This window comes from Verruconis gallopava, assembly GCF_000836295.1.
Source record: "Verruconis gallopava strain CBS 43764 unplaced genomic scaffold supercont1.36, whole genome shotgun sequence".
NCBI lineage: Eukaryota > Fungi > Ascomycota > Dothideomycetes > Venturiales > Sympoventuriaceae > Verruconis > Verruconis gallopava.
In genome coordinates this window covers 79,622-96,548 of record NW_015622172.1, presented here as the reverse complement: position 1 = coordinate 96,548, position 16,927 = coordinate 79,622, and the positions used below count along the sequence as shown (strand labels likewise).

The 16,927-nt window shown below is 51.5% G+C and overlaps 6 protein-coding genes and 1 non-coding gene across 8 annotated transcripts; 6 read left to right on the top strand and 1 right to left on the bottom strand.

Annotated features, from left to right (window-relative positions):
- Nucleotides 1–12: 12 nt before the first annotated feature.
- Nucleotides 13–3,653, top strand: PV09_08075. 2 transcript variants are annotated; one of them, XM_016361926.1, is made up of 5 exons: nucleotides 13–343; nucleotides 451–541; nucleotides 629–843; nucleotides 985–1,318; nucleotides 1,393–3,653. In XM_016361926.1, the coding sequence occupies exons 1-5, from the start codon at nucleotides 279–281 to the stop codon at nucleotides 3,103–3,105; spliced, it is 2,418 nt and encodes an 805-aa protein (XP_016210232.1). In that variant the 5' UTR covers nucleotides 13–278; the 3' UTR covers nucleotides 3,106–3,653. The 2 variants fall into 2 exon arrangements, with proteins under 2 accessions (XP_016210232.1, XP_016210231.1); XM_016361925.1 differs by having other exon boundaries at nucleotides 13–541.
- Nucleotides 3,280–5,331, bottom strand: PV09_08074 (uncharacterized protein). Its single transcript, XM_016361924.1, has 3 exons — nucleotides 4,930–5,331; nucleotides 4,517–4,803; nucleotides 3,280–4,441 (listed from the first exon to the last, which is right to left on the bottom strand). Exons 1-3 carry the CDS (start codon nucleotides 5,239–5,241, stop codon nucleotides 3,328–3,330), a joined length of 1,713 nt encoding a protein of 570 aa, XP_016210230.1. The 5' UTR covers nucleotides 5,242–5,331; the 3' UTR covers nucleotides 3,280–3,327.
- A 304-nt stretch (nucleotides 5,332–5,635) lies between these two features.
- PV09_08073 (uncharacterized protein) lies at nucleotides 5,636–7,467 on the top strand. Its single transcript, XM_016361923.1, has 5 exons — nucleotides 5,636–5,781; nucleotides 6,192–6,458; nucleotides 6,525–6,704; nucleotides 6,794–6,814; nucleotides 6,872–7,467. Exons 1-5 carry the CDS (start codon nucleotides 5,766–5,768, stop codon nucleotides 7,288–7,290), a joined length of 903 nt encoding a protein of 300 aa, XP_016210229.1. The 5' UTR covers nucleotides 5,636–5,765; the 3' UTR covers nucleotides 7,291–7,467.
- A 271-nt stretch (nucleotides 7,468–7,738) lies between these two features.
- On the top strand, nucleotides 7,739–10,243 carry PV09_08072 (uncharacterized protein). Its single transcript, XM_016361922.1, has 4 exons — nucleotides 7,739–8,561; nucleotides 8,637–8,769; nucleotides 8,841–8,892; nucleotides 8,984–10,243. Exons 1-4 carry the CDS (start codon nucleotides 7,803–7,805, stop codon nucleotides 10,053–10,055), a joined length of 2,016 nt encoding a protein of 671 aa, XP_016210228.1. The 5' UTR covers nucleotides 7,739–7,802; the 3' UTR covers nucleotides 10,056–10,243.
- Nucleotides 10,244–10,936: 693 nt separating this feature from the next.
- On the top strand, nucleotides 10,937–11,010 carry PV09_08071. Its single transcript has one exon. It is a non-coding gene; the product is annotated as a tRNA-Val (tRNA).
- A 986-nt stretch (nucleotides 11,011–11,996) lies between these two features.
- PV09_08070 (2,3-bisphosphoglycerate-independent phosphoglycerate mutase) lies at nucleotides 11,997–14,183 on the top strand. The gene is made up of 3 exons (XM_016361921.1): nucleotides 11,997–12,251; nucleotides 12,306–13,043; nucleotides 13,094–14,183. Exons 1-3 carry the CDS (start codon nucleotides 12,221–12,223, stop codon nucleotides 13,885–13,887), a joined length of 1,563 nt encoding a protein of 520 aa, XP_016210227.1. The 5' UTR covers nucleotides 11,997–12,220; the 3' UTR covers nucleotides 13,888–14,183.
- A 761-nt stretch (nucleotides 14,184–14,944) lies between these two features.
- On the top strand, nucleotides 14,945–16,765 carry PV09_08069 (uncharacterized protein). The gene is made up of 2 exons (XM_016361920.1): nucleotides 14,945–16,122; nucleotides 16,179–16,765. The coding sequence occupies exons 1-2, from the start codon at nucleotides 15,136–15,138 to the stop codon at nucleotides 16,548–16,550; spliced, it is 1,359 nt and encodes a 452-aa protein (XP_016210226.1). The 5' UTR covers nucleotides 14,945–15,135; the 3' UTR covers nucleotides 16,551–16,765.
- The last annotated feature ends 162 nt before the right edge of the window (nucleotides 16,766–16,927 follow it).

Here is a 16,927-nt window from a genome sequence, read left to right as displayed (position 1 = left end):
CCTTTAACTCTTCAGACGACTTCGACAAGAACTGAACTCCTCCACCACCACCACAACGACCCGCGCGGGCATGATCTCCAGCCCACGGATGTCGGCCTAGCATCGCTCCTACTGTTCCCTTCCGACAATGGCAGAGCCGCCGTCTTTCCAGTCTCTGCAGGCTCCTCTGAGAACCGCGCTGATCTCTACCACGCGCACGACCTCCGCCCTGTGTGCCGAAGACCTGCCCTTTGTGCGCTCGCTGGACCCGTCGTTCGCGCGCAAGCTCGACCGGCAGAATGCGCGACTCCTTTCTCTGGCGGAGAGGCTCCTGGCTTCGGCTGCGGCTGGCGATGCGCAAGTTGTGAGTGCCGCCCCGACGGCGAGCGCCCATCGCGTCGCAGCGCCGAAGCTGCCGGACGGCGATGCGCTCGACAGCAATTGGGACGCCGTTGTTGATGTGGTCGACAGTCTTTTAGAGCGCACGGATGGGGTGCTGGATGGGCTTCGCGGCGTGATTAAGAAGGGCGCAGGTGCGGCGCAGCAAGTTGTCTCGAGCGAGGTAGGAGCCGACAAAAGAAAGAGAAAAAAAAAAGACCGACTGGGCTCGTATGCGAACGTGTGCTGACTTGCTTCTTCGTTGTTTTAGGCCGAGAAGACCGCTGCTCCGAACCTGCCCAAATTCAAGAGGGGCTTTCAACAGGCGGCCAACATCCTCAAGCCCCAGCGCGCCTTTGCTAATCCTCCGGATAACTTCGCAGCCGGTCCTTGGAAGCCCCTTCTCACAAGCAAGCCGCACGCCAAAGTTCCCCTTGAGCAAAGCCTACGCACGGAGGACAGCCTTGATGGCACGGGACGACAAATGTACGGTGACGCACTTTCTCCTCCCTACTTTACATGTAGCCTGAATGCGTAGTTGCTGTGTAGCTTCGACGCCAGCTGCAACTTGTTTTGCTACCAGAGTTTCTCGTTTGGGTTGAAACAGCTTGTTGACGAGAGAAGCAGATATCGACATCCCTATCAGACCGAGATTGAGGAGTACAAATTTCCGCCCAGCGTATACATCAGACAGGATCCGATCCCGTATCAGCCCTATGACACAACCACCGCCACGCTGGTTGACACCGAGGAAGCCATGCTCGAAATGCTCGAAGAGTTGAAGAAGGCGAAGGAAATCGCCATTGATTTGGAGCATCATGACCAGAGAACTTACGTTGGCATAGTGTGTTTGATGCAGATCAGCACGAGAGACCGCGATTGGATAATCGACACGCTGAAGCCGTGGAGGAGGCGTCTCGAGTGCCTGAACGAAGTCTTTGCTGATCCCAGTATTCTAAAGGTAACTGATGCTCATCTTTCTTATCTTTTCTTCTCCTCTTGCTGGCCCAGCGCATGAGCTCATCCGTAACCTAGGTTCTACACGGCAGTGCCATGGACGTGATTTGGCTGCAGCGCGACCTTGGTCTGTACCTCGTCGGAGTGTTCGATACCGAGCACGCCGCCACGGCTCTTCGCTATCCAAAGCGTAGTCTGGCGTACTTGCTGGAGAAACACGTGAACTTCCAGGCACAGAAGCAATATCAACTTGCTGACTGGCGAGTGCGACCCTTGTCTCAGGAGTTGTTTGACTACGCTCGCTCCGATACTCACTTTCTGCTGTACATTTACGACTGCCTGCGCAACGAGTTAATTGACAGCTCAAATGTCGGTCAACCAGACGGCGACTTGCTCGATTACGTGTTGCGCGAATCAAAGCGATATGGACTGCAGCGTTACGAAAATCCCTTTTACGACGCTGAGAATGGACTTGGTCCGATGGGATGGTACAGGCAACTAATTCGAACCCCGGCCTTGCTGTCGAAACAGCAGTTCTCCGTCTTCAGAGCCGTGCACCAGTGGCGCGACAACATGGCACGAAAAGAGGATGAAAGCTTATTCTATGTCATGAGCAACCATCTGCTCCAGACCATTGCGCGGGAGATGCCCGTCACAAAGGAGAACCTACTCGCGGCGACTCCTGCCAATGCCCACATAGTGCGGCAGTACGCAGACCAACTTGTCGCCGTCATTGCCGAGGCAAAGGAGCGCGGCGAAGATGGGCCGGAGATGCGTGACGTGTTAGCCAGGTCGGATCAGAAGGCCGACCAACAGCACAACAGCAGGATTGCAGCGCGGGACGCTATCACCGCTGCGATAAAGACGAAGATTGCAGCGACAGAAGCGGATCAGCCTGTTGCCGTGTTGCCGAGCAGTGTCCTGTCTCGGCCGATTGCCGTAGATCTCGATGCGGTCAAGTCGGATAGTAGTAGTTTCTGGGGCTCGACTTTAGCAAGTGTTACACAAGCGAGAAGGATGACCACAACCCCAGACGTGAAACTCACGTTGCCAATGCCCGAAGTTAGCGCCGACGTGTTCGCCCCAAATGCAACGACGCCAGCCAAATCCGAGATTCGCCCTATGTCTCCGGAAACACCCAAAACGCCCCCAGCAACTGAGTCGCAGGCACTTGTGCAAGCTCCACCTCCGGCAGAACCGAACGACGTATTCGTACTCCGCGAGAAAGGTGGCAAACGAAGCAAGAAACGCAAGGCGCAAGAACCGGAAAGACAAGGGGACGAGCTTAAGGCTGGCCTTGACGAGGTAGGCATCTTTAATGAGAAGGATCAAGGCGGTAAAAAGAAAGCCAAAGCGCAGGACCAGAGGCGCAATGAGAGCATAGAGCTCAAAAAGACATCTGTACACGGCCAGACTGAAGGGTTCCTTAGTGCGTTGAAAGGCTCTTCGGTTCCCGCGCCAAATGCTGCACAGTCACAGACCACTTCCGCACCAATGTCCAAGAAGCAAATCAAACGAGATAAGAAGGGGGATAAGGCGAGCGGCTTCATGGCCGCGCTCATGGGTAGTAGTGCGCAAGCTGAAAAAGACGCAGAAGCAGAAGAAGAGCCATTTGATTACGCCAACGCGCCGAGCGTTCTCAACACTGCAGCAATTGAAAGTGGGAAGAAAAAGGGAAAGAAAGGAAAGATGGACGGCTTTGACCCATACAAGAAAGCACTTGATACGAAGAAGGGAGTGCCAAAGGGGCAGAGGGAGAGGACTGGTATGAGCGGCACGTTCAAGTCGTGATTCACAGACCTTTACGACGCATGGGCATGGATAGAAACTGCATTCATATGGCGTTCGGACGACAGCATGCACTTTGGCAATAGAACCGGACACATCCTAAAATTTGTACGGCGTCTCATCGGTGGCTCCTTTCGGAAGCCTTTGATCCTGCGCCTGTAGGATCGATCCTTAATGCGATAATTGTAAAACCGATCCACCCAAGTCAGATACATCTCTACGCGTCTATTCCAGAGCCTTTTTCTGATCTACTACAATACCCGCTTGCTTCTCGTCGTCTGTTGAGGCGCCTTCGAGGTAGGCCGTTTCAACTATGTCTCCATCTGTAACCACGGACGCCTCGTAGTCTCCGAACAGAAGACTGAGAAAGGTGTAGACGAACGCCGCGGTGACAAAACCGTACAACCAGTCGAATTTGTACATGTGCTGCGCTCCTTCGGATATGTGAACGGATGTCTGACCAGTCGATCCGGCGACGGCGTAGACGAGCCCCGGAAAATTGGGCACGAAGCCGATCAGGAAGGCCAAGACGGCGCGCCAGTTCACGCCGTTCCAGTATCTGTACCGCCCATGAGGGTCGTAGAGAGCCACGACGTCGAGCCTCTGCCTCTTGACGGCCCAGAAGTCGGCAGACAGGATGCCAGCGATCGGGGCGAGGAAGATGGCGTAGCCTCCCATGAAGGTAAGGAAGTTTGTAGCGGTGGCCACGATGCGCCACGGGACGAACACCCACGCTCCGACGATGGCCGCGACGACGCTGCCTCTCTTGATGTTGACGTAGCGTGGGAACATGACGGTCAGGTCGTTGGCGGCGGATATGGAGTTTGCGGTGACGTTGGTGCAGATCTGGGAGATCATCCAGGCGACGCCGCAGAAGAAGGCCGCGGCCCTCCCGCCGCTCGAGCCATCCTCGATCCAGCGGAGGTAGATGTTCAGCGGGTTCCAGATCAGCTCTCCGTAGACGACGGCGGTGGCGGACGTGCCGATGATCCCGATCAGCGCCCCGAGCACGTAGATGCACGGGATGAACGGTAGCTGGACCCACTGGCCCTTTGTCGACTTCGCGTACCGGGTGAAGTCCGGGATGTTGCATGCGAGGGTCGACAGGCCGCCGGAGACGGACGACGCGCAGCCGAGGAAGACCCAGGCCTTGTTGGAGCCGTGGACGGTAGCGTGCTGGGAAAATACCGGGCCAGCACCTCCGGCTTTGTGCACGCACCACGCCATCGTCGCGATTGCGGCGATTGGCGTCACGATCAGCTTGACGAGGAAGAGGGGCCGGAGCTTTCGAGGATGTATCATCAAGAGCGGCAGCTGTATCAGCCAGAGAATGAGGTAGCTGATGAGGGGGGTTTATCGTTAGAACGGCTGTCGTACAAGGTGGCGGGGGGCTGTGCGAGAGGGAAAAATTCACCTGATCATACCCTTGGTCGTGATGCCCATGTTGGAACTGATGTGGTTGGGAATGCTAGCGTAGGACGGCCATATTGACTGGACCATTGCCGTGACGGCCATCGATCCGTTCGTAGTGACGCTCCCCAGCCAGAACATGGCAAGAATGCATCGCGAGATGATGCAGAAGTAGCCGAAGTAGTATCCAAACGACGACCTGACGATGATGGAGAACGGCAGATGGGTCTTTGCGCCGATCGCCCCATTCATCGTGATGGCAATCGACGTGGTGAAAGAGCCGAACGCTACCTGGGTGTGCCAAAGTTCGTCAGCGCCAACGTTTTAATTTTCTTTCTTTCCTTATTTATGAAGCCTCACGTGCTGTCAAACAGCTTCAAAAGAAAAGACGTGGGGGAAATGGACTTCGAAACGTACTGCTCCAACCGCTTCCCTCCAGCTCAGTCCTGCTTTCAAGATACTTCCGCCTGTTTGCCAGGTTCCCAAGCTAATAGTTTCGGTGGCCCAATATGCCATCCACGTCCACATTGACCATGTCTGGTCCTCCGGCTTGACGGGGTCCATGTCTTTGTTTGACCAGACATGATCCGGTGCCAGCGCGGAAGGCTCCTTGGGTAGCTCCCATGCCGACAAGGAGGTACAACGCGCGACCAGCTGTTGCTTGGATGGCAAGCCTCGCATACTTGCGTGGTTTTTAACGTGAAGGGATGGAACGGTAGGCAGAATCATACGACAGCGATCTACTTCGTCCTGAGCTTCTTTTGGGGACAGAGCGAGCTCATCTTAAATAGACATTGGACCGACTACTACACCAAGATAAGGAGCCTCCAGATCGCCATATTATCTCGAGGCGCTGACAGTCTTGTACACGCACACGAAAAGCACAATGGCGGGCGGTTGGATAGTCACTGCTGCTCTTGGTCGGCTCCCCCCGAAATTGAGAGCGGTACGCGGGCGAGAAAGCACAGAGCCTGAGACTGAAAGTAGACGATACTTTTGGTGCGGACTCGTCCTATCGTTGGAAGTTATGTCTGAACATAATTGGGCTCTTCGTTGAACGTTGAAGACCTACGGCTGAGAAAAGTGGAGACTCGGCCGAGATTGTGCAACTTACCCGTCTCACGGACAGGCTAGACGGTTGTCGTGAGACAAACATACTGTGTGTGGAGCACCCAGTGCGGCTCATTGCCTTAGACTTATGGGAGGTTTGAACTTTGGCTCGTATAAATGGAATGTAGAAAGCCAGGCAAACGATGGCGTTCAAACAAGGTAAGCACTGTAACGAAGCCCGCCCTTATACATCGAAACATCCGCCATGGCGACAACCACAACAGCGACGTCAACAGTTCCGCCAAATCCGCTCGTTTCTGTCATACCTGAGGTGAAAAATGACCCCGCTCGTGTCTGGTACTCATCTGGCGGCTATTCTAAATACCGCCCGATTCTGACCGGCGAAAACGCGAAGGAGACGTTCGAGTCGATCCCAGCAGTGGACGTGGGCAACATCTTTTCGCCTGACCTTGATGTCAGAAAGGCTGTTGCAGCAGAAGTAGGCAAAGCATGCGAAGAAGTTGGGTTCTTCTACGCGGTCAATCCGCCCGTTTCCTACGAAAAGATGGGCACGCGATTCCTGTCCATTCCCGTCAAAGAGAAGCAAGGAGGGGCTAACGGCTAGCCAGATGCCGCATTGGAAATGATGAAGAGACTTTTCAGCCTGCCGGAGGAGAAGCTGCTGAAAATTCACGTCGACAAAAGCCAAGGCGTGAAGGGATACTTGCCGTTTCAGTTCGAGGACGGAAGTAAGCGTCGTGCCGCGTTCAGCATGGGTAGAGACTACACGAATCCGGAGCAGCATTTCGTGGCCGTTGCGCCTGGCGGCACTGTCACGATCAATCAGTGGCCGGAGGACGATCTCCCCGAGTTTAGGAGAATCATTTATGATTATTGTAAGTGATGATAGTCGCCGCTGGATCAGGTTTGTGACTTGATGTTCAAGGCTCACAGCCTTCCAGACCAGGATGTTTTCAGATTCGCGAGAAAGCTGCTTCAGATCTTCGCTCTTGCTCTGGGGCTTGACGAAAGGGACCTCGATGAGACATTCCGCTATCCATTGAATGATATCACCATGCAGTATTACCCCATCCAGAGCCCTAATGCTCAGTCCTCCATTACTCCACACGCTGACTATGGTGGTACGCTGTCTCCTCCATCCTATTCCTTTCCTTCATGCAAGAATAAAGAAGCGAGCAGAGAATATGAGCTGACAGAACACGCAATATAGGATTCACTCTACTTTGTCAAGGTAAACGTTGTCCTCGAGATTCACATCTCCTGACTCTGCGCTGACGCCTTTTCCAAGATGATGTCGGTGGTCTCGAAGTTCTAAATGCCAATGGCAAATGGATACCAGCTCCCCCTAAGAAGCACGCATACGTCGTGAATACAGGTAGCTACATGGAGGTGCTGTCAAATAAACGCTTTTCTGCAACAGTTCACAGAGCCTTTGGAAACGCCAATAGCGAACGCTACTCGCTCCCTTTCTTCTTTAATCCAGATCCAGCTTCAATCGTTGTGCCTCACCCAAAGCTACTCGCCAAAGGTGAAAAGCCATTGCTCGAACCACAGCATATAGGCCGCTTGTCGCTGAAGGGCATGACGACGAACCGGCCAAATCACCCGTTCTTGAGGAAGCTGAAGGAACTTGGCTTAGACGAAGACGAACTTGACTACAGTTTATTTCTAAGGCCAATCGAAAGCATAGCAAAAGAGAGGGCCTAGGAAGTGTTAGGGGGGACTTCATAAGGTGCTATCGAGTAATCATTCACCAATGCAAATTTTCTACATAGATGCAAAGACCAAAATGCCTTCAAGACGAGAATTGGATGAGATTTAGAGCGCGAATATATTGACTAGTGTATTAAGTGATTGTAATTCTTGAAATGACCATGGCTTTAACTTTTCGAACGGGCAAAATCAAAGTTAGAGAGAACCCCCTCTAGGCCTTTCGGTAATGGTAGCCAATTTGCCACCCCCGAACAGTGTAAAAATGGCGTGGATTTCTCCGCGAAATCTTTGAGACAAGAGAATCGTTTGCGTCGTAGCAAGCGTGCGAATCGCCAGCGCGTTTCTAGGACTAACGCGGCTGGGATTTGTGGGGTTCGGGTCGGTTTTCTATCCGCCTTACGAAGCAGGCCGAGCTTTGCTTCATAAGTCGCGCAGCTTAGGACGATTATGCTATTTCATGCATCATTGCTCTGCCTTGGACATGACGAAGCGAATGGGGGCAGCGCATGAAAACAATGCCAAGGGTTACGCAGCGTGCTCCTTTATCATGTTATCCGTGTTCCAAGAGGAAGATGCGCTGCTCCAAAACCATCCCTTGCCTGCATTGCGTGCGTCGAGGGATCCCGGAGCAATGTGTGCGCGAGGCTGTCATTCTGACTAAGACTCTTCCTGGGTCACCGTTAAAGATATCTCCCTCACAGCTAGAAATCAGCGGCGAAACCACTAGGAATGGCACCTCTGGTCCGGTTGCATACGTCTCGAATGGAGCAGCACAGAGACCTTCAGATGTCACTTGCAATAGCTCGAATCATCCGGATCTCGAAAGAATTTTGTCGCCCACGCCTTTGCCAATCGAGACCGTCCTTAGGCCCGGTTGGAATCTGGAGTCGACTTCTTTGGCGCCGGAATACAGTTCACTTCGCCGACAGTCTGGCAGTCGACCCGCCGGCGAAACAGACACTTCTCAGCGACCTTCTGAGCCGAATATAGAGGTAGAGGCTGCGAATAATCTGGAGACTTTATCGTGGGGCAGCCACCAAGGCCTTGCTGAGACAAGCCGTTCTCGAAACTGGGCGTTGCGTATACGCGGCTCCCTCACAGCTTTCCAGGAGAGAGACGTGCTTGAGTTCCATCGAATCCATGTAGCTTGGACACATAATGTTTTGCACATGCCTACGTTTATTCAAGAGTGCCAGCTACATCGTCAGACGCCGCAAAGTCTGCCGAAAGCTGCATGGCTGGTTCTGTATTATGCCGTTCTAAGCGTATGTGAGCATTCTACTTGTTTCCACACCGGAACTGATCGTATGAATGATTTTCTCATGATGCTTATTGTGTAGCTGTCATTCATGTATATGGGAAAGGAACGCGCCGATCGAATAGGCCTACCAGATCTCCATTTGCTCTCACAAAGCTTCTACGAACTTGCGCTAGAATCTATGCATGCCGCTGAACTGGCCACGAGCAATTCAAGTCAGTGGTTCTTTTACGCTGTGGATCGGTTGTACATGTTTTCATCCGGCTAACAAAGTTTCTTGATCCAGTCCACTTGCTACAGGCCATATGTGTAATCCTGCCGTGTTGCCATGCTTTTGGGTACGCATGCTCTGCAATGCCATTCTTCGGCTCTTTCAGACCACCTTTGTGTCTATTGCGCTTTCTATCTAAAAGGCTGATTTAAGTACAGGGACGGTAAGCGAATCATTGTTCTTCTGGCTATGGCGAATGCAGCAGCACAAATGATGAATCTCCACAGACTGGAGCCATCTCAGCAACGGTCGTGGACAATGCCTGAAATCATCGACCGTGAAATAAAGAAACGTGTCTGGTGCTTCTTGTGCATACAAGATCACTACCTCACGACATTCAAACGCAGTTATTCCATTGTCATGGCACACTGCACAACGCCTCCACCGGCTAATTGCTTCGAAGAAGATGTCGCAGCTGAAGTGCCCGTCGAATGGTTCACACAATGTACATATCAGCGTCTGCTATTCGACATGACGAACATTGCACGGGCGCTTTTTGACAACGTCGCATCTCTTGAAAAGCAAAACTGCGATATGTCTGAGATCTTTGAGAAAGTTCTCGAGGCTGATACAAATATGAACCGCCTCGCGTGGGACATGAGATACTGGCTTCGGGCGCAATCCACAGAAGGCAGCGGAATTCAAGTCTACAACACTGAAAGTGCAGGGGCAGTCATTGAGAATGTTCGTCGAACGATGCGAATCTCTTTCTGCCATAAACGCATTGCTATCCACCGAAGCTTTTTTTGCCGGAGTCTGGCAGATAGGAGATTTCACTACTCATATTCGACATGCCTCGATTCCGCGAGAACCATTTTACAGGAGGTGACGCAGTCCTGCACCAAGCCATTTGAGATTGATTGCTGGACGATTCCTGCCCACGCAATCAGCGCGTGCATCATCATCATGCTGAAGACGGTTTTTTCGCGCTGTTTCATCATGGACGAACTCTCAGCTCAGAGCACACAAGACCAAGACCTGATGGAAAACTGTCTGAATATTTTGAGGCCGTTGAAAGATAGGAACAAGATTGTGGAGAGGGGCATGACGATGATACAGAGGTTGATCGATAGCAAATACGAGCCGGAACGAACGTACACGGCTCTTGACTCTGAGGAGATGGCACGCCTTGTTCGCGAAGTGGAGGAGAAGATCAGCGCAGAGAACGGCATGGAGGACATAAGCTGTATGGCGTTCAGCGATGGCATCTTCATGCTCTTTGATGAATAAGAGTATTCGCTCGTCCCAATGTGCAGGTTGGGATGGAACAATAAGTACTAGGGGTGGCCTCGATCCGTTTGCTCAGCGGGTACCAGTTCTACCAATGAGAGCATCTTGTAGCATCTTCTGCTACAGAACAGTTCACGAAGTAAAACGAGCAGCCATCTCTCGTACTTTTTCAGTCTCGATAATTGAAGATGGAAACGATAAGGGAGGCGTCACGATGCACTGCGTGTTCCTGACTAGATGCGATACTGTGATTCGTCTGTAACGAGCTACTGGCCAGCGAGCCCCGTTAGCTTGAACCTGTTTCAGACTCGACCTTGCCTCCTGTTCAGCGCAAAAACAGGAGTCGGAGACACTCACTTCGCTGTCAGAAGCCCAAGCCGCGCAAGATCGAGTGTAAATCGGATATCTGACTCCTGGAAGATGGTCTCGAATAAGCCCAGGGACAGCGTTTCCGTTGCCTTCTGCCTTCTTTGATCCCTCGCCATTCAGATTGCCTCGTATCTGTCCGTGTTCTACGTTTCGCTGTTGATCCCGAGGGGTAGCATACATATCAAACAAATGCTCGTTCAAGCCTTTACTTGCTTCCGCAAAACATGGGCAGGAGCAAATATCGACAGGCTTAGTATATATCAGCTCTGACATCGCTGTCGTCCAATACGAACTTGATGAAGTTCCATTTACGCATATTCGTTACAGCATGCAGAACTACTTCCTGCTGAGGTGAGAGTTCGAGAGTGAATGATATCTCGAGTTTACATGTGTTGACTTTTGCGAAGGGAGCTGAACTAGGGTCAAGCAAAAGTTAATCTCGAATTTTTTATTCTTTGGAGTTTTTTTGATTAGATATTAATTAATGTTCACATTGAAGCATCAACAACAAGGGCTTGGTGGTGTAGTTGGTTATCACGTCAGTCTAACACACTGAAGGTCCCGAGTTCAAACCTCGGCCGAGTCATCTTTTTTTTTCCACCGTCTTACCTCGTCTATGTTTACATCACGTACGATTCTTAGACCTCCCCCCCCCCTTTTTTTTTTTTTTTTTTTTTTTTTTTTTTTTTTTTTTTTTTTTTTTGGCTTCTACAAATCTCATATGCTTCCTATAAAGCTGGATCGTGCTTCCAGAATAAATGAAAAGAAAGAATTGTTTAAGAAGAAGAAGCCGACCACGTATCTGAGGAGATAGCTGCTTCTGGAAACAGATTGGTCGGAAAGTTACTGGAAAAGCCTGCTTTTAAGTTTCAACTTACGGGAGGATTCAAGTAGAGATAGACTTGAGGCGTGAAAGCAGAACGTATAGTGCCGCACAGGGAGTCGAAGCGCTATCCGAGTTGGAGCGAAAGCTCTGAGATCCCATCTCTCTGAAGCTACCATACTTTGACGTTAAGATCTATGACTGATCGCAAATCTCGAAGAACGAACAGAAATAATTAAGTAGGTCTTCAATTGGCATCGCGGGAGCAACCGAGTTGATGATATCAAGATTCCATCCTCCACACCAGCATCAGAATCATCTGTAGAATGGGTTGAAGAAACGGCGACATCTATGTCACACACTACGCATGCTACTGCTTCAAGGCTGGCCTTGAGATCTCTCTTTAATCAACATAACGCACTAGCCGACCAATGCTCTTAGTCTCTAGCTGTTCAGCACCGTGAAGCAAGTCTTCACTGCCTTTATACGCATTCAGCAAGTTGAGCAAGGTCAGCATACCATCGTGGCTACGATCTGGCTTCAGAGCCAGACTTGGCATCCCAGCATTTTGCGTGTCAAAGTCGAGGAGCACTGAGATGTAACGCACGCCAACGAGGATCTTCTCTTATCAAACGTTACGCTTGTGTGGGCTCAATGTGTGAGTGCGTTCTACGGGCCGAGAGTTCGCTATACTGCTGGCGTCTCGACGTCATGGGGCTTTCAAACCCCACGTTGGTTTTCAGGTGTTCAACAAAAGCAAATCCGAGTGCGCCCGACAACAAAGTCAATTGAGCGATTATTTATCGCCATATACCAAGTCAGCCCGGAACGGTTGTTTCATCGAGTCAGATACCGTCTTCTAATCTGCGATCGTAACGCCCTGGGGCTCAATCGCAAAGTACACAGCCAACTTTTTGGATTTTTTTTCTTCTCTTTCCCTGAGCTGACCGCGGGGCTCCTTCAGGTGGCAATCATGACAAAGGTAGACCATAAGGCTGTACTCAGTATGTAACTGATCTGCTACAACGCTTGTGGTCAGTTCTGATCTTTCTTGACAGTTGTCATTGATGGCTGGGGTCTGCCATCCGAGACATCTCCCCCCGAAGGCGATGCGATCCTCGCTGCTGACACGCCTGTCATGGACGGTTTCGCCAAGGAGGGGAGCGACACTGCGCAGGGATATACCGAGCTTGAAGCATCAGGAAATGCTGTAGGGCTTCCAGATGGCTTGATGGGCAACAGCGAGGTCGGCCACTTGAATATCGGTGCTGGCCGCGTGGTTTGGCAGGACGTCGTTCGTATCGACAACACTATCAAGAAGGACAAGATGAGAGATGTAAAGGAGGTTAAGAACAGTTTTCAGCGAGCCAAGGACGGCAACGGCAGACTGCACCTCCTTGGGCTGGTCAGCGACGGCGGTGTGCACAGTCATATCAACCATCTCATTGCACTGCTCAAGGTTGCAAAGGAAATGGACGTACCGAAGGTGTTTATCCACTTTTTCGGAGACGGCCGAGACACCGATCCGAAATCAGGTAAAGGTCACCTGGAGCATCTTTTGGACGAGTGCAAGAAGATTGGCCTCGGAGAGATCGGCACCGTCGTTGGACGATACTATGCCATGGATCGTGATAAGAGATGGGACCGAGTTGAAATCGCTATGAAGGGCCTCGTACTCGGAGAGGGCGAGGAAAGCGACGATCCAGTTGCCACGATAGCTGAACGGTACTCCAAAGACGAGACCGACGAGTTCTTGAAGCCAATCATCGTTGGCGGGAAGGAGCGGCGGATTCAAGGTAGGTTCAACACGATTAGCTCTTCTTCTAAATCTGACGCGGTATTCCAGACGGCGACACTCTGTTTTTCTTCAACTACCGCTCCGACCGAGTCCGTGAAATTACTCAGCTGATGGGTGATTTCGACCGCTCTCCAAAGCCGGACTTCCCTTATCCCAAGGACATCTCCGTGACTACCATGACGCGCTACAACACTGCTTTCAAGTTTCCCATCGCGTTCCCTCCCCAGGTCATGAGCAATGTTTTGGCCGAGTGGCTTGGAAACCAAGGCTTAAAGCAGTGCCACGTCGCCGAGACTGAGAAATATGCACACGTCACGTTCTTCTTCAACGGAGGTGTCGAGAAGCAATTCGAAGGTGAAGAGCGCGAGCTCATTCCATCGCCAAAGGTAGCGACGTACGACTTGCAGCCTGAAATGAGCGCCATGGCCGTTGCCGAGAAACTCGCGGAGCGCATTGCGGAGGGCAAGTTCGAGTTCTTGATGAACAACTTTGCGCCACCGGACATGGTGGGTCACACTGGCGTCTACGAAGCTGCTATCAAGGGAGTTGCCGAGACGGACAAGGCCATTGGTGTTGTGTACGAGGCGTGCAAAAAGCATGGTTATGTACTTTTCGTAACAGCTGATCACGGTAACGCCGAGGAGATGTTGAACGAAGAGAAGAAGCCAAAGACGAGTCATACGACGAACAAGGTGCCATTTGTGATGGCCAACGCTCCAAAGGAATGGACTTTGAAGAAGACGGACGGCGTGCTCGGCGACGTGGCACCGACAGTTCTCGAGTGTATGGGCTTGAGCATACCTGAGGAGATGGATGGGACAAGTCTTTTGATTAAGAGCTAGAGTTTCTAGACATCTCTAGACGTTGATATAGTTTCTATGTAGAAAGATGGCGAGCAGGAGGACTTGGACGCGTATTTCAGAAGTGAGGAGACTTGTGTCCACGAGCTCATAGATAGTCTAGATACGCATATGGACAAGATAGAGTGCCTTCTTGGTACGTATTCATTAGACCCCGTTTCCGCGGATCTAAACATGTCCGAAGCTGTTCAAGAGCAGCCTGCTTAAAGTGCGTGGCGCTATCGATTTGGCCGTAGCATGAACATGCTGTGTTGTCTTCAATCCAGTTATAAAACTACTCTTTTTTTTGGTTTTATTTCTATGTATTTTTTTTTATTTTGTTTATTCTCCTTCGAACAGAGAACCCGGTGCTCCTGAACGTTTCGCCCGATGAACAAAGAGAAGCATATGCGTGGTGAAGCACGAGCAATCCCCGTTTTGTGCAAGTCTTGCACACACCAGGCATGTAAGTCAATGCAATACCAGATACAGCAGTTCACGTCAGTGTTACGACTGGACCGTCCGATGCCTCATTAGCAAGAGCACGCACCATTGCCAGATTTCCACGGCTACATCGTCAATCTTTGCGAGCTCGTTGTTTGAAGTATCCGCTATCGAAAACATCTCGCCTTACGCGGTCCACGCTCGTTCTCTCTGTTCTGTTCGCTACGCGGTACCAAAACACAACGAGACCGTTTCACTCCTAGGCGTAGATCAGCGGGAGGAATGCGTCATGCACGTATTTCCCGCTTGAAAGGTCGACCGTCTTCTGGGCTCTGGGAACATCGCTGCTTGATCGGTCTTGGTCTGAGGCTGCTTACGACGCGAGCGCCCGCAAGCCCTGTATTTACGCTGCAGAAGGAAACGCGGTATGGGCAGCATACTGACAGAATCAATTTGATAATTGCAAGCAAAAAAGAAAACAAAAGAAAAAAAATTAGCTCCGACGCTGGCTGCATGTCCCAAAGGTCAGCGAGATCGGCGGCGTGGCGGTTGTGCATTAGAGTGGAATTGTCCCTGCGAGTCGTCCGTGTAAACGTCAGGAAACGATGCCAGCCTTGTCAAGCTCTGCAGGCCTTTGCTAGACAGCCATTGCGTTCATTTCTCTATTCATACGGAGTTGCAAATATACTCAGAGTCTTCCTTCGCTTGTCGGTTTCTCTCGTCACAGCTGGAGCTGTTCAACGTCTCGATTCTGTCTTCGCTCAACATCACGCTTCTGTCGGTGTATTTATCTACAAGTCTGCCGCGATGAAAGTCACGCCTTTCAAAGATCCGTTCATTTTAAGGCTGCCGGAGCCCTACTGTACAACATACGAAGTGTTCGAAACGGGGAGACATGATTCGGGCGTCGCTCGACTGCAAATACGGCGCACAAAGCCAGCTCCTAATGCCTTGCCAGAAGGTGCCGAACCACCCAGCAGGCTGCACAGTCACGATTTGTCCTTCACCGAGCCTGAAAGTGCCAAAGAGCCGCCCCCGAAGTCTGACAACACGGCATGGGGTCGAGCTTGCCGAAGCCCCGTGGTAAAGTTCGAATGGAAGAAGGACAGCGCGCCAACTCTGGCACAGCTCTGGCTGGCTCTGTACGCGCTTTTCGAGAGATGGCCTCAGTATGAGCAGATACGTCTGATCTTCAACGGATGGAATGCAGCGGTTGCGAAGAGTCAATTGTGTGCCGTGATGCTAGCCATTCAGCATCCTTCGAGGGACAATTTAGAGACCGATGCTGAATCTACGAGAGACTTAGCTAGCAGCGTCAAGGACCAGCTCGTCGCTCTCCGAAGCGCATTCTGGCAAGGGGCCGGGTCGCCATTCGGGCCACGTCCAGTCTGGTTACCCGAAGTACCGTCCGCGACTGTGTATCCTTTGTCGAGCTACCCGCCTCCTCCTTTGATTCCTACTCAGACGACGACGTTCCCATCTGGTCGAGTCCACATGCGCCACCTGCTGCGCCCTCAGAAACCTAAGCCCGGATCGATCATCTACAGTCGTTACATTCCCCACCTGAAGGAGCATTTCTCCATGGTGGCTCTTGACGTGAACAATAGTACGCATGTTGACCTCTTCCATCGATGGCAGAACGATCCTCGTGTTGCCCGAGGTTGGAACGAGAGTGGCACGCTTGAACAGCACATCAAGTATCTGAAGGACATGGATGAGGATCCGCACAAGTTGGCGATTCTCGCCAAGTTTGACGGCACCTTTTTCGCTTACTTCGACATTTACTGGGCCCAGGTAAAGAGACTTGGCTGATCGATGCCCTTCCCAGCACTTGCTGATGAACGTCACAGGAAGATCCCCTCGGAGCATTCCGGTCCTTCCATCCGCACGATCGAGGTCGGCACAGCTTAGTAGGCGATGTGCGGTTCCGAGGCCAGCACCGCGTAGTGGCATGGTGGTCCGCCATCCTGCATTACATCTTCTTGGACGAGCCAAGAACAATGCGAGTCGTAGGCGAGCCTGACGCCACGAATGCCACGGTCTTGGCCTACGATTTCGCCAACGGATTTGCTGTCCGGGAATGGGTGGATCTGCCGCACAAGCGTTCGGCGCTGATGATTTGTCCACGCGAGAGATTCTTCCAGATTTGCCCCATGGCGTATGACGGAATGATACGGGGTCCTGATGGGATAAACCCCTTGCTTATGCCATCCAAGCTGTGAAAATTGTACAATGAAATGATGGAGCATCTTGTAGAGCGGTGATCATTGTCACAAGATACTTGTTTACAACTTGTTCACCGCAGTTATCAACGCGGTGGAGTACACGATCTTGCCTCATCAGTTCTCGCCAGCTCATGGATATCCTGGAATTTCTATTTTTTTTTTTTTCTTCTTTCAACGTCGAATTCTAATCCCCCTTTGTGGCTACTTCTCCCGGCGATTTGGTCTTGGAAGACCGATTGGATTGCCCAACGGCTTCTTCAAAAAGCTTGTGATGATCCGTTACAATTGCGAAACCTCCTTAACGGTCAGTACCTTAGGGTCCTTGCACCACGAGCAGTCCCCACTTAGTTGCATGATCTGCATCGCGAAAATTT

Coding starts and splice junctions, on each gene's coding strand:
- PV09_08075 (XM_016361925.1), top strand. CDS start 128: ATGGCAGAGCCGCCGTCTTTCCAGTCTCTGCAGGCTCCTCTGAGAACC. Junction 542..628: donor AGCAAGTTGTCTCGAGCGAG/GTAGGAGCCGAC, acceptor TCGTTGTTTTAG/GCCGAGAAGACCGCTGCTCC. Junction 1,319..1,392: donor CTGATCCCAGTATTCTAAAG/GTAACTGATGCT, acceptor TCCGTAACCTAG/GTTCTACACGGCAGTGCCAT.
- PV09_08074 (XM_016361924.1), bottom strand. CDS start 5,241: ATGATTCTGCCTACCGTTCCATCCCTTCACGTTAAAAACCACGCAAGT. Junction 4,804..4,929: donor GGAGGGAAGCGGTTGGAGCA/GTACGTTTCGAA, acceptor TGGCACACCCAG/GTAGCGTTCGGCTCTTTCAC. Junction 4,442..4,516: donor ACGACCAAGGGTATGATCAG/GTGAATTTTTCC, acceptor CCCCCTCATCAG/CTACCTCATTCTCTGGCTGA.
- PV09_08073 (XM_016361923.1), top strand. Junction 6,459..6,524: donor GAGAATCATTTATGATTATT/GTAAGTGATGAT, acceptor ACAGCCTTCCAG/ACCAGGATGTTTTCAGATTC. Junction 6,815..6,871: donor ATTCACTCTACTTTGTCAAG/GTAAACGTTGTC, acceptor GCCTTTTCCAAG/ATGATGTCGGTGGTCTCGAA.
- PV09_08072 (XM_016361922.1), top strand. CDS start 7,803: ATGAAAACAATGCCAAGGGTTACGCAGCGTGCTCCTTTATCATGTTAT. Junction 8,562..8,636: donor TGTATTATGCCGTTCTAAGC/GTATGTGAGCAT, acceptor CTTATTGTGTAG/CTGTCATTCATGTATATGGG. Junction 8,770..8,840: donor ACTGGCCACGAGCAATTCAA/GTCAGTGGTTCT, acceptor TTCTTGATCCAG/TCCACTTGCTACAGGCCATA.
- PV09_08070 (XM_016361921.1), top strand. CDS start 12,221: ATGACAAAGGTAGACCATAAGGCTGTACTCA. Junction 12,252..12,305: donor AGACCATAAGGCTGTACTCA/GTATGTAACTGA, acceptor CTTTCTTGACAG/TTGTCATTGATGGCTGGGGT. Junction 13,044..13,093: donor GAAGGAGCGGCGGATTCAAG/GTAGGTTCAACA, acceptor GCGGTATTCCAG/ACGGCGACACTCTGTTTTTC.
- PV09_08069 (XM_016361920.1), top strand. CDS start 15,136: ATGAAAGTCACGCCTTTCAAAGATCCGTTCATTTTAAGGCTGCCGGAG. Junction 16,123..16,178: donor TCGACATTTACTGGGCCCAG/GTAAAGAGACTT, acceptor TGAACGTCACAG/GAAGATCCCCTCGGAGCATT.